At 34.2% G+C, this 14523-nt stretch overlaps 1 protein-coding gene across 4 annotated transcripts in view; it reads left to right on the top strand.

The window, feature by feature from the left end:
* The window catches only part of ABCC9 (ATP binding cassette subfamily C member 9), a 194794-nt gene that overhangs the window by 17757 nt on the left and 162514 nt on the right, over window positions 1-14523 (top strand). For all 4 annotated transcript variants that reach the window (XM_001362608.3, XM_016425869.2, XM_007503530.2 and 1 more), the window contains exons 2-4: window positions 8131-8290; window positions 11993-12134; window positions 14346-14467. In XM_001362608.3, coding sequence (XP_001362645.1) covers window positions 8149-8290; window positions 11993-12134; window positions 14346-14467 — 406 coding nt within the window. In that variant the 5' untranslated portion in view covers window positions 8131-8148. The remainder of the gene's footprint in view (window positions 1-8130; window positions 8291-11992; window positions 12135-14345; window positions 14468-14523) is intronic.

The following is a 14523-nucleotide window of genomic DNA, read 5'->3' as shown; positions in this document are numbered from 1 at the left end:
GGTTTGACCAAAATGAAAAGGAAAACCAGGCTTTTAAAGGTCAGAATTAGGCAACTGGAAGACAACGAGCAGGTAAAAGAGCAAGAATCAGTAAAGCAAAGCCAAAAGATCAAGAAATTAGAAGAGAACAAAAATATCTCACTGACAAGGTGACAGACTTGGAAAATAGAGGAAGAAGAGATAATTTAAGAATAATTGGACTACCAGAAAATCCAGAAATAAACAGCAAACTCGACATCGTAATACAAGATATAATCAAAGAAAATTGCCCAGAGATTCTAGAACAAGGGGGCAATACAGCCACTGACAGAGCTCACAGAACACCCTCTACACTAAATCCCCAAAAGACAACTCCCAGGAATGTAATTGCCAAATTCCAAAGCTTTCAAGCAAAAGAAAAAATCCTACAAGAAGCCAGAAAAAGATAATTTAGATATAAAGGAATGCCAATCAGGGTCACACAAGACCTTGCAAGTTCCACTCTGAATGATCATAAGGCATGGAACATGATTTTCAGAAAGGCAAGAGAGCTGGGTCTTGAACCAAGAATCAGCTATCCAGCAAAACTGACTATATACTTCCAAGGGAAAGTATGGGCATTCAACAAAATAGAAGATTTCCAACTCTTTGCAAAGAAAAGACCAGAGCTCTGTGGAAAGTTCGATATCAAAAAACAAAGAGCATGGAATACCTGAAAAGGTAACTATGATGGAAAGGGAAAAGGAGAAAATTGTTATAATTTCATTTATTCAAACTCTCTTCTATAAGGACTACATTTATATCAATCTATATATATTAATATATGGAAATGTAATGTGTAAATAGGGGGAAAAGAAAAATCAAATAGAATAATCTTTCTCACACAAAGATTCACATGGGAAGAGGGAGGGGAAGAAAACTCCTATAAGAAGGAGAGGAAGAGAGTTTTTACTTAAACCTTACTCTCAGGGAAATCAACTCTGAGAGGGAAAAACATCCAGATCCATTGAGATCTTGAATTCTACCTTACCCAACAAGGGTAGGGAGAAGGGAAAACCAAGGGGGGGAGGAGGGAGGGAAAAACAACAGGGGAGGGAAGGAGAGGGGGAGGGGGACGGAACAAAAAAGGGAGGGGCTAGAAAGGGAAACATATCAAGGGAGGGGGCAAGGGGGACTGATTTAAAGTAAATCACTGGATTAAAAGGTTAGAGCTAAAGAAGAAAGGTTAGAATTAGGGAAGGATATCAAAATGCCAGAGAATTCACAAGTCACAATCATAACTTTGAACGTGAATGGGATGAACTCACCTATAAAATGTAGACGAATCGCAGAATGGATTAGAATCCAAAACCCTACCATATGTTGTCTTCAAGAAACACACATGAGGCGGGTAGACACCCACAAGGTCAGAATTAAAGGATGGAGTAAGACCTTCTGGGCCTCAACTGACAGAAAGAAGGCAGGAGTTGCAATCATGATATCTGATAAAGCCAAAGCAAAAATAGACCTGATTAAAAGGGATAGGGAAGGTAATTATATTTTGTTAAAAGGGACTTTAGATAATGAGGAAATATCACTAATCAACATGTATGGACCAAATAATATAGCACCCAAATTTCTAATGGAGAAACTAGGAGAATTGAAGGAAGAAATAGACAGTAAAACAATATTAGTGGGAGATTTGAACCAACCATTATCAAATTTAGATAAATCAAATCAAAAAATAAATAAGAAAGAGGTAAAAGAAGTGAATGAAATCTTAGAAAAATTAGAGTTAATAGACATATGGAGAAAAATAAATAGGTACAAAAGGAATACACCTTCTTCTCAGCACCACATGGCACATTCACAAAGATTGACCATATACTAGGTCACAGAAACATGGCATACAAATGCAAAAAAGCAGAAATAATAAATGCAGCCTTTAGATCACAAGGCAATAAAAATAATGATTAGTAATGGTACATGGAAAACCAAATAAAAAATTAATTGGAAATTAAACAATATGATACTGCAAAATTGTTTAGTTAGAGAAGAAATCACAGAAACAATTAATAATTTCATCAAGGAAAATGATAATGGCGAGACATCCTTTCAGACCTTTTGGGATGCAGCCAAAGCAGTAATCAGAGGTAAATTCATATCCCTGAGTGCATATATTAACAAACTAGGGAGAGCAGAAATCAATCAATTGGAAATACAAATAAAAAAACTAGAAAGCGATCAAATTAAAAACCCTCAGCAGAAAACCAAACTAGAAAACCTAAAAATTAAGGGAGAAATTAATAGAATCGAAAGTGATAGAACTATTGATTTAATAAATAAGACTAGAAGCTGGTACTTTGAAAAAACAAACAAAATAGACAAAGTACTGGTCAATCTAATTTAAAAAAGGAAAAAAGAAAAGCAAATTAACAGCATCAAAGATGAAAAGGGGGACATCACCTCCAATGAAGAGGAAATCAAGGCAATCATTAAAAATTACTTTGCCCAATTATATGGCAATAAATACAGCAATCTAGGCGATATGGATGAATATATACAAAAATACAAACTGCCTAGACTAACAGAAGAAGAAATAGAATTCTTAAATAATCCCATATCAGAAAATGAAATCCAACAGGCCAACAAAAAACTTCCTAAGAAAAAATCCCCAGGGCCCGACAGATTCACCAGTGAATTCTATCAAACATTCAGAGAACAGTTAATCCCAATACTATACAAACTATTTGACATAATAAGCAAAGAGGGAGTTCTACCAAACTCCTTTTATGACACAAACATGGTACTGATTCCAAAACCAGGCAGATCAAAAACAGAGAAAGAAAATTATAGACCAATCTCCCTAAGGAATATAGATGCAAAAATCTTAAATAGGATACTAGCAAAAAGACTCCAGCAAGTGATCAGAAGGGTCATCCACCATGATCAAGTAGGATTTATACCAGGGATGCAGGGCTGGTTCAATATTAGGAAAACCATCCACATAATCGACCATATCAACAAGCAAACCAACAAAAATCACATAATTATTTCAATAGATGCAGAAAAAGCCTTTGATAAAATACAACATCCATTCCTATTGAAAACACTAGAAAGCATAGGAATAGGAGGGTCATTCCTAAAAATAATAAACAGTATATATCTAAAACCATCAGCCAATATCATCTGCAATGGGGATAAACTAAATGCATTCCCAATAAGATCTGGAGTGAAACAAGGATGTCCATTATCACCTCTATTATTTGACATTGTACTAGAAACACTAGCAGTAGCAATTAGAGAAGAAAAAGAAATTGAAGGCATCAAAATAGGCAAGGAGGAGACCAAGTTATCACTCTCTGCAGATGACATGATGGTCTACTTAAAGAATCCTAGAGATTCAACCAAAAAGCTAATTGAAATAATCAACAACTTTAGCAAAGTTGCAGGATACAAAATAAACCCACATAAGTCATCAGCTTTTCTATATATCTCCAACACAGCTCAGCAGCAAAAACTAGAAAGAGAAATCCCATTCAAAATCACCTTAGACAAAATAAAATACCTAGGAATCTATCTCCCGAGACAAACACAGGAACTATATGAACACAACTACAAAACACTCTCCACACAACTAAAACTAGACTTGAACAATTGGAAAAACATTAACTGCTCATGGTTAGGACGAGCCAATATAATAAAAATGACCATCCTACCCAAATTTATCTATCTATTTAGTGCCATACCCATAGAACTTCCAAAAAATTTCTTTACTGATTTAGAAAAAACCATAACAAAGTTCATTTGGAATAACAAAGGATCAAGGCTATCCAGGGAAATAATGAAAAAAAAATACAAAGGAAGGGGGCCTTGCAGTCCCAGGTATCAAACGATATTATAAAGAAGCAGTCATCAAAACAATTTGGTACTGGCTAAGAGACAGAAAGGAGGATCAGTGGAATAGACTTGGGGCAAGTGACCTCAGCAAGACAATATATGATAAACCCAAAGAACCCAGCTTTTGGGTAAAAAATCCACTATTCGATAAAAACTGCTGGGAAAACTGGAAGACAGTGTGGGAGAGATTAGGATTAGATCAACACCTCACACCCTACACCAAGATAAATTCAAAATGGGTGACTGACATGAACATAAAGAAGGAAACTATAAGTAAATTAGGTAAACACAGAATAGTATACATGTCAGACCTTTGGGAAGGGAAAGACGTTAAAACCAAGCAAGACATAGAAAGAGTTACAAAATGTAAAATAAATAATTTTGACTACATCAAATTAAAAAGCTTTAGTACAAACAAAACCAATATAACTAAAATCAGAAGGAAAGCAACAAATTGGGAAGCAATCTTCATAAAAACCTCTGACAAAGGTTTAATTACTCAAATTTACAAAGAACTAAATCAATTGTACAAAAAATCAAGCCATTCTCCAATTGATAAATGGGCAAGGGACATGGATAGGCAGTTCTCAGATAAAGAAATCAAAACTATTAATAAGCACATGAAGAAGTTTTCTAAATCTCTTATAATCAGAGAGATAGATGCAAATCAAAACAACTCTGAGGTATCACCTCACACCTAGCAGATTGGCTAACATAACAGCAAAGGAAAGTAATGAATGCTGGAGGGGATGTGACAAAGTAGGGGCATTAATTCATTGCTGGTTGAGTTGTGAACTGATCCAACCATTCTGGAGGGCAATTTGGAACTATGCCCAAAGGGCGCTAAAAGACTGTCTACCCTTTGATCCAGCCATAGCACTGCTGGGCTTGTACCCCAAAGAGATAATAAGGAAAAAGACTTGTATAAGAATATTCATAGCTGCGCTCTTTGTGGTGGCCAAAACTTGGAAAATGAGGGGATGCCCTTCAATTGGGGAATGGCTGAACAAATTGTGGTATATGTTGGTGATGGAATACTATTGTGCTAAAAGGAATAATAAAATGGAGGAATTCCATGGAGACTGGAACAACCTCCAGGAAGTGATGCAGAGCGAAAGGAGCAGAACCAGGAAAACATTGTACACAGAGACTGATACACTGTTGTACAATCGAAGGTAATGGACTCCTCCACTAGGGACAATGCAATGTCTCTGAACAATCTGCAGGGATCTAAGAAACACTATGCACAAGCAGAGGATAAACTGTGGGAGTAAAAACACCGATGAAAAGCAACTGCTTGATTACAGGGGCTGAGAGGAAATGACTGAGGAGAGACTCTAAATGAACACTCTAGTGCAAATATTAAGAACATGGAAATGGGTTCGAACCAAGAACACATGTGAAACCCAGTGGAATTGTGCACCCACTATGGGAGAAGTGGTGGGAGTGGGGCAGGGGGAGGAAAAAATAATGATCATTGTTTCCAATGAATAATGTTTGTAAATAACCAAATAAAATAATGTTTAAAAAGTAAAAAAAAAAGACTTCCCTGTGACTTGGACTGAGGTAGTCTGTCCAGCCAGAAAGACTCAGAAGAAGTGGTTCATGGCTTTAGCTAGGAAGCAGTGTGCAACCCCCTTCACTTTGCTTGGCTTGGTCTCTCTTGGCTAGTGAAGGGAAACAGGAGGGGACCCATGGGACAAGGTGCCTTTCTTTCTCTCCAATTCCAATTTTTATTCTCTAATAGTTATAAATTAAAATTCAGTTTCCAGAGAATTTTAATCCTAACATTACACAGTTTTATGATGATTATGATTGGCTAGAAACAAGATCCCTAACCCAAAGCAGCTTTAATGCATTTGTCCTTCTGGTAGCGTTATTCACGTTTCACTTTTCAACAATGATTGCAATTTTTATGCTACAACTTAAATACCCATTTTTTTAAAGAGGAAAATGGCCTTAAAAATAATGATATTTTGGTCTCACGTAGGTCTGAGGAAAATTGGGTAAATTGTCTTAGATGACTCACATCCCTCTTAGAAGAGGCCAAGATAATGTTAATTTTGAAAATTAAAGGTATATTTGGCATTTGCTAATTGCAATGTTCCTATGCAATTAAAGATGAAGACTAGTAACCTAATAATAAATGGTGCACTTTGTCATGGAATTAAAGATAAACCTGCAACCAGCCACATCTATTTATTTCTTCTCGAATATAATTTATGTTCAAGAGGAACAGGAAGGATGGCTTCACTCTCTTTCACTGTAAGGTTTAATATGTATTTAATAATATTCTCCTTGATCATATCAATGTTTCTGGATAAATGTTCATTATACTGTCAACAGCCTTTTTGTGTGTGTGTACATAAAAATTGACCCAGAAATACCCTTGTCTCTGATGGCATTGATTATGTATGGAGATCTTATTTGGAAGTGGCCTTTCACCCAGGTTTTCCAAATTTCTCACTCTTGCTTCTTTATCTAATAGGGCATATATCCTGTGCTTCAAGGACAATGGTGGTCTCTTGGTGCATGGCTTTCAGGACCAAAGCCAGCTCTTAAGGAGGCATCCCAGATCCTTTGCCCTTGGTCTCTGGTGTCTAGAGGATGGGCTCTCTGGCTAGTGTATTCCATTTATCTGCCTCGCTGCTTTTCAACCAATACAAAATGGTTTTTGATATCTGACATTTTATAATAAAATTTGAGATCTGGAAGTGCTATTAATCTCTAATTTCTATCCTTTTTTCACAATTTTCCCTAATATTTTAGATACTGTGATCCTCCAAATGAATTTATTGATCATTTCTACTATATTTGTTTTCCATCTGTTTCTCCTTTAATTTTCAGGGGTGTTTTCTTTTGGATTCATTTTAAAAATTTTCCAGTGTTTTAAAATTCTTAATGTGCATTTTCATAGACATTTCCCCATAAGGATTTCATTAAATGCATGCTCTAAGTTTTAATATATTATTTCATTCTTATAAATATTGTTTACATAGTTATTAATTGACTTCAGGGTTTATTTAATTATTTTTATTTTTTACAAAGGAAATACATTTTATGAAAATGTGGTTGCCAAAATACATATATAAAAATATGAGTTCACTGATCCAAGCCCAGGTTAAGAGTCCCTGAATTCTAGATTTGTTCACTTGCTTTACAGGATAGCTATCCAAGAAAGAAAGTGTTTTGCTTAACATCTATGATCTTCCTGAAGGTAGAACCTAGGCTTCTGGACTTTAAATGAGTTCCTTCTTCTACAGTAATTTCCACTGGAAAGGTATTTTATTTGTGAGATTGATGCTAACATGGCCTTTCCAAACTTATCCCTTTTGCTTTTTTTTTTTTTTTGCTGAGGACAAAGAAAGTTACTACTTAAATCTCTTGCCCATTACATTCTAATCATGGTCACTCAGCTAGTATTTATCAGAGGAAAGTCCTGAAATGTAAGTTTTTCTGACTTCAGGTCCAGTTCTCTACTATAATATTTGGCCTTCTAGCAGAAAGTTATTAGAAAATAATTAAATTGGTAGTTAGTTAAATTTTATTTACCAAAAAACACCATTTAAGAACATATTGCTTTTATGCATTTTGCATTTTCATTCAATTTTAAATTGGTTTAATTTCTTTTAATACTCTTACTTTCAATCTTTGAATCAATACTTTGTATTGGTTCTAAGGCAGAATAGTGGTAAGGGTAGGTAATGGGTCTTAAATGACTTGACCAGGGTCCCACACTAGGAAGTGTCTGAGGTTAGATTTGAGGACCTCCTGTCTCTAGTCCTGATTCTCAAACCATTGAGCCACCTAGCTCACCTCATGGTTAATTTTTTCATTGATTTTTATTCATTTCCTATATTTCTGATAGGAAAATTTGTCAACCAACATGTGATAGGAAAACTTGTGTTCATTGAACTTCTAGTCAACTACTTTTTTTGAACTTAACTAAAATGTTTCAGTTATATTTTTATCTAAACCTGGTCTCATACTTGCTGAAATATTTATCCTCGTAAGCTTCTTAAATAATCAATTAACTTTTTCTTATTCCTCTCCCTTACTGTGTTATCCTTTCTCTTTCATAAAATCAGTGAAGATTAATATTGATAATACTGTTTTCTCAAAATTAAGGAAAATATAAGAAACTAAAATGTTTTAATTGTATTAATTTACAGATATTTGCCCTTTTTATCTGCAAAATTTCAAGATCCTTCCATATTCTAAAAATTAATAGCTTATATAATACTACTTAATTTTTTCTCTCTCCTTTCACAGGAAAATCAACAGGAAAAAATGAGCCTTTCTTTTTGTGGTAACAACATTTCTTCTTATGACATCAAAAAGGGCGTATTACAAAATGAGTGCTTTGTTGATGCCCTTAACCTGGTCCCTCATGTCTTCCTGTTGTTTATTACTTTTCCAATATTGTTTATTGGTAAGTAATCTCTTATTCCTATCTGTTATAAATAGATAAGCTTTGATAAACATTTTATTACTTAAAATATGCAGTAGAAGGGAAAACATTACTATTTGGATGTAGTTTCTCATATTTTGTGGTATATGATCTATTCCAGACAAAATCATTTTAATAAGATGTAGAATTATGGTAGAGAAATTAAGAAAAAGTCATAGGAAATAACCAAAATGGAGAAGGAAGGAGAATAGGTTCAGTGATGGATGAAAAGTTAAAGGAAATGGGATTGCTTAACCTACTGAAAGGAATGCATTACATTAAAACAATTTTTTTTATTTAGAATATTTTTCCATGGTTACATGATTCATTATTCCCCCCTTTCTCCTTCCCCCTTCCAAAGGTGACAAGAGTTCCACTGGGTTATACTTGTATCATTGTTCAAAACCAATTTCTGTGTCATTCATATTTGCAGTAGAGCGATTCTTTAACATCAATACACTAATTACATCCCTATCGCACTTTGTGGTCAATCATATATTTTTCTAATGCATTTTTGGATCCACAGTTCATTCTTTCTCCTAAGTTCCTAGGAATTGTCCTGGGTCATTGCATTGCTACTTGCAGAAAAGTCTATCACATTCAATTGTGCCACAGTTTATCAGTCTCTGAGTACAATGTTCTCTTGGTTTTGCTCCTCTCACTCTGCATCAGTTCCTGGAGGTTGTTGCAGTTGATATGGAATTCCCCCATTTCTTTATTCTTTTCAGCACAATAATATTCCATCACCATCAGATACCACAGTTTGTTCAGCCAATCAGAGGATCCCCCCCCATTTTCCAATTTTTTTGCTACCACAAAAGAGCACAGCTATGAATATTCTTGTATAAGTCTTTTCTCTTATTATCTCTTTGAGGCATAAACCCAGCTGTAGTATGGCTGTATCAAAGGGCAGGCAGTCTTTTAAAGCCCTTTCGGCATAATTCTAAATTGCTCTCCAGATGGTTGACCAATTCATGACTCCACCAGCAGTGTATTAGTGTCCCAATTTTGCCACATCCTCTCCAACATTTGTCACTTTCCTTTAGGAATGCATTACATTGAAGATAATAATGAGTTTAATTCAACAAACATTTATTAAGAATCTACCAATTTTTAGGTATTGTGCTAGATACTGGTGATATACAGATAAAAAGTGAAATAGTTTCTTCTGATCTCAATGAACTTACAGACTATTGATGGGAAAACCACAGTTAGATTCATATTTATGTGGAATAAATACAAAATAACATAAACATATAAAAGAGGTCTCATGTTCTGGTGCCTACCTTAATAAATGGAGACAAAAACCAGCTAATTTTAGGATTGAATGCTATTGAGTTTGTTCTTTAGGGCCTAGGTTTTTCTTTATTTCACACCTAAATTTGCTTTTTTGCAACTTCCACCCTTTGCTTTTTGTTCTAATTGGCCCTTGGAACCTTGAAAAATGAGGTTAATCATTCTCTGTAAGAGTTATTAAAATATTTGAAGTCACATTTCTTACCTTTTCCTCAATTCTACCCCATCCCCACCCCATATCTACGCTTCCCAGAGCTCAACAGTTCTAATTCCTTAAATGGATCTTCAATAGCACAAACTTCACATATCCTGGAAATTGTTCAGGTTAGCCGTATCCTTCCTACAATATTCCCAGAATTGGGAATCAAAATAGAATGTAACTGTTGCCTCATTTGTCTTAGATATTATTCTTTATCCTGATGGATTCCAAGTTGGGACTAGCATTTTTGACTGCCATAGCATAATGTTGACCCATTTGGATTTGAAGGTTTACTAACACACCTATATTTTTTTCTCTGCCTGCACATTTTTTAGCTTGTATTTTTGAAGTTGATGTTTTGGATCCAAATGTAAGATTTTTCATACATCTTCAATTACATTGTACCTTCAGGAAGAGATACAGGAAAGATCTAACCAATGGAATACATAAAGTTTCCTTCATCATTATAAGATGTTGACTTACTTTGTTGCAGCTATGTGCCATAGTAGATTTAGAGTGCTCGGCATTAAGTCAGAAAGACATTTTGTAGAATGCAGTTCTGGCCTCAGACACTTACTAACTGTGTTACTGTGGGCAGCTCACTTAACCTACTTGCCTTAGTTTCTCATTTGTAAAATGGATAGAAGAAAGAAATGGCAAACCACTCAGTATCTTTACCAAGAAAATCTCAAATGAGGTCATGAAGAGTTTTACATGAACAACATCAACAACAACATCAACTTAAAATAAAGTCTGAATGAAATCATAAAATGAAGTTTAATTACTGATGTACTGAAAGGGTTAGTTTGTCAACAAGAATGAAAAAGAAAGTGTTTTCCGCTAGGGAGAACATTTGTTGCATGAATTACTAAGAGCACCTCGCGTATTCAAATTTGAAAATTATTAATGCATTTCTTATGTTCTATGCTTGGAAATTTAGCAAATATGCTGGCCTCTTGTATCAGGAAGATCTGTGGGGATCTTGTCTATGGGAAAGATAAGGAATATTAAAAAATGTAATTAGTGTATAAAAATTGAGAAACAAAGAAATGAAATATTTAATAAATATTATAGTGCTTTTGTGACTATATAGTAATTCCTTCCTGAAAAGAATCTTTAGACCTTTAATAATTATTTTGTCACCAGGATAATTTAAACTCATACCAACTTTCCACTCTAGGAATGTGGTACTTTACATCCATCTAAAAGGTGGCAGGAAGGTTTGAAGAGTGCTAACTTTGAGAACTCCAGTGGGGTTCCTTTTTCCAAAGAAAATGAAAATTTTAACATAAGATTTGAGGTTCTGTAAATTTTTATTCAATAAGATGAACTCTGGAACAAGGTTGCCTGCTGGATAGCTTGGAATCAGGAAGACGAATTCAAATGAGGCCACAGACCCTACAAGCTGTCTGATCCTAGCAAGTCACCTTAGTTCATTTGGTTCAGGTTTGTCATCTGTAAAAAGGGGATAATTATAAAACCAACTTCCCAGGATTGTTGTGAGGATCAAATGAAATAATATTTGTTAAGCTCTTAGCATAGTGCCTGGAACATAGTAGGGGCTTTTTAAAAGTTAGCTACAATTATAGTAGTTATTATTCTACTAAGCTTCATAATGAATTGAAATTTTTAATTAGTTGTTTCTGATAAATGAATGTTGTACCTAATTGCAGCTAGAGAAACTAGGTTCACACTACTCTCTGCAATTCCCCTTTCAATAATATATATGCCATAAGTTAATTGAATTATTATTATTAGAATTATTACTAGAAAGCCCTAATCTCTCTAAAACTGTTTAATTTTATTCCTAAATGAGAATATTTTCCCATCTATTTTGGATAGATTTAGATTTTCTTACTCATGAGAAGTTCTAAAATATTGATCAGAAATTGAGTTTAATTCTTTTTTATAATGATTTAAGGAAAAATGATATAATTCATCAGTGAGAGACTTTCCTCTGCTCTTGTCCATGTGTTAAAAAAGGGAGTTTAATGGAGACAAATGTAAAATTCACATACTCAAAAATATGTAGCAGTTATTTTTGAGATATGTCAATGTCATTAACTAAATAGCATTGATTCAGTAATAGTTTTTATAGAACTAGTCAAATAATTTATAGATAATTGGTTAGATATTCTTTTCATTATCGTCTAACCTTATTTTTGCTTTGCTTTGTCCTCCTTTTTCAGGGTGGGGTAGTCAAAGTTCAAAAGTACAAATTCATCACAACACATGGCTTCATTTCCCTGGACATAACCTGAGATGGATTCTTACATTTGCTCTCCTATTTGTTCATGTTTGTGAAATAGCCGAGGGCATTGTTTCTGATACGTAAGTCATTATTTAGCTAATGATATCACATTGCATTTGTAGGTACATAAATGCAGAATACAGTTGAATGTATACAAAAAGGTGGAATTTTCTAAATCCAAAAGGAGTTACAGATGCAGCACTAATATCCTGTCATGCCATGGCATTAAATTTGCCTTTTTCCTTTTCTTGGGACATTATTTAGTAATTTATATTAAAGCATCTTTGATTTGAACCTTTGTCACTCACTTTGACCTTTCCCTCTCTTAACCATTTTAATACATAATTCTTGCTTCCTTCTCTAATTTTTATGCCTATATAAGCATACATGCATGTAGAAATCTTTGTTCCTATATATTTCTTTATTGATTTCTTCCCTCTGTACTATATATTTATCCCTATTTACTCTAATTTCTATATTCTTCTGTCTTTTTTACATAGATACTCAACTTCCCTCATAACTTCTGTTTCCTCCATATTTAATTCTCAAGTGAAAAAGTTCAATACAGTTAAGAGCTCAGAACAATGATATGATTTACACATTTGTACCAGCCAAAAAAGCTTTCTGGAACTTTGACCATCGAAACTACATTTTATGAAACTATTTTTATCATGCATAGAGCAAATGCTCTTTTATAGCCTTGAAAATAACTTAAAAACCTATAGTTATTTTTATAATAAATATTATAGTAGTTAAATTCAGGGACCATAAAAATACTACATTTTTACTTGTATACAACATTATGTACATATAATAAAACCTTCATGTATTTGTCTAATCTGAGTATAACTTTAAAGTTATTAAAAATGAAGGTACTAAATACATATCTCTAAAATGTACTATCAGTCAACTTACTTTGAAATTAATGTTGAGAGATTTCTAAAACTTTAGGTAAGGGACAAAGTTTAAACTTCTGCCAAGGAAATGAACAAAGAGATACAACATCAGGGGTAGAAGTTATATCATCAGAGGTAAAAATTAACACAACAGACATAGGGATTAGTTTTTCCTTGATAAACTTTAGGATTTTTAAGATGCCACCATTCACATCAGATAGGCAGCTACTTGGTCCATGGAATCCAGCAGAGACTGGCTATTTTTGTGAACCTGTGTGCTTCTCTTCCTTCCCTACAAAAAAATTATGGCACATGTTTACATAAATATATACAGAATCCTAGGGCAAGTGGCATAGGTTTAGAGATCATAAGTTGTAAGAAGTAATTCACACCTCTTGGTTGCCTAAAGATTTTTTTCCCTTTGTGATGTGTTCATGAAGTCCTCTTTTATTCATGACTTAGCTTCTCTCCAGCTTCTTTTTCTAGAGTCCTGATTCAGCCTTTCTTCACTGTATCAACTATTGCAGGAAGCTTCTAGGACTCAGATACTTATAGGAAATCTCAAATTCTATGACTCTCTGAAGGTAATTCTCTGACTGGGATGCCAGAAAAAGAGAACAGGATAAGACTGGAATATTCTTCCTCTCTACAAATAGTTCCTTCTTAAGGAGCTGGCTGAAATGGCTCTCCATTATTCAGGAAGATGCTCAAATTCCCATTTCCAAACTTGTTTGCTGGTTTCATACAAAATTCACAGAGTATGACCAAGTCTCCTCAGTCGATTGCAATAGGCTTCCTGTTATATAGCTCATAGTTGAAATGCCTTTGATTGGTGGGGTTGACCTATTTGACTCACACTCTTAAAATGGTATGATAGATTGAATAAACCCAAAGATTTAAAGGCAATGTGCAATCCTTTGAAGTCAATCACTCAATGAATTTTATGATGCTTATACTGTTTGCCCTGTACTGTGTTACATATCAGGACTGGGTACAAAGAAAGCTGAACTATAGAGTAAGCTATTATTATAACACAGGTCCTTGGAGAAATAAAAGGAAGGCCAAAATGGTAGAGCTAACTAAGGAGGGTAGAGAAGGGTTAATTTAGTAAAAAATAGGATGATAGAGAAGATTTCAAAATAAAAAACATATTTTCCCAAGTTAGTACTAAGGAAACTTATGTTGTGTTGAATATTCATTTATTTACTTTTATCCAAATATTTGCTAATTTCCCAACTACCCTTCAGCAGATGTGTGGGTATATCTCACCACATGTAGTAGAATGTTTTCCATTCAAGAAATGTAATTGGAAGAGAGACTAAAATTAATACTACTGAAACCTGAAAGAATTAGTAATAGAAACTCTGGGGCTTTATATTATGCTATTTCTTTTAGACACATGGAATCTCGTCACCTTCATCTCTTCATGCCTGCTGTCATGGGATTTGTGGCCACAACGACATCAATAGTTTATTATCACAATATTGAAACATCAAACTTTCCTAAGTTGCTTTTAGGTAAGTGAAATTGTTTTGTTTAAAATCCATTTTCTTCTCCCCCCAATGCTCTAAAA

This window comes from Monodelphis domestica, chromosome 5 (genome assembly GCF_027887165.1).
Source record: "Monodelphis domestica isolate mMonDom1 chromosome 5, mMonDom1.pri, whole genome shotgun sequence".
Taxonomy (NCBI): Eukaryota; Metazoa; Chordata; class Mammalia; order Didelphimorphia; family Didelphidae; genus Monodelphis; species Monodelphis domestica.
This window is presented reverse-complemented; position numbering and strand designations above follow the sequence as displayed.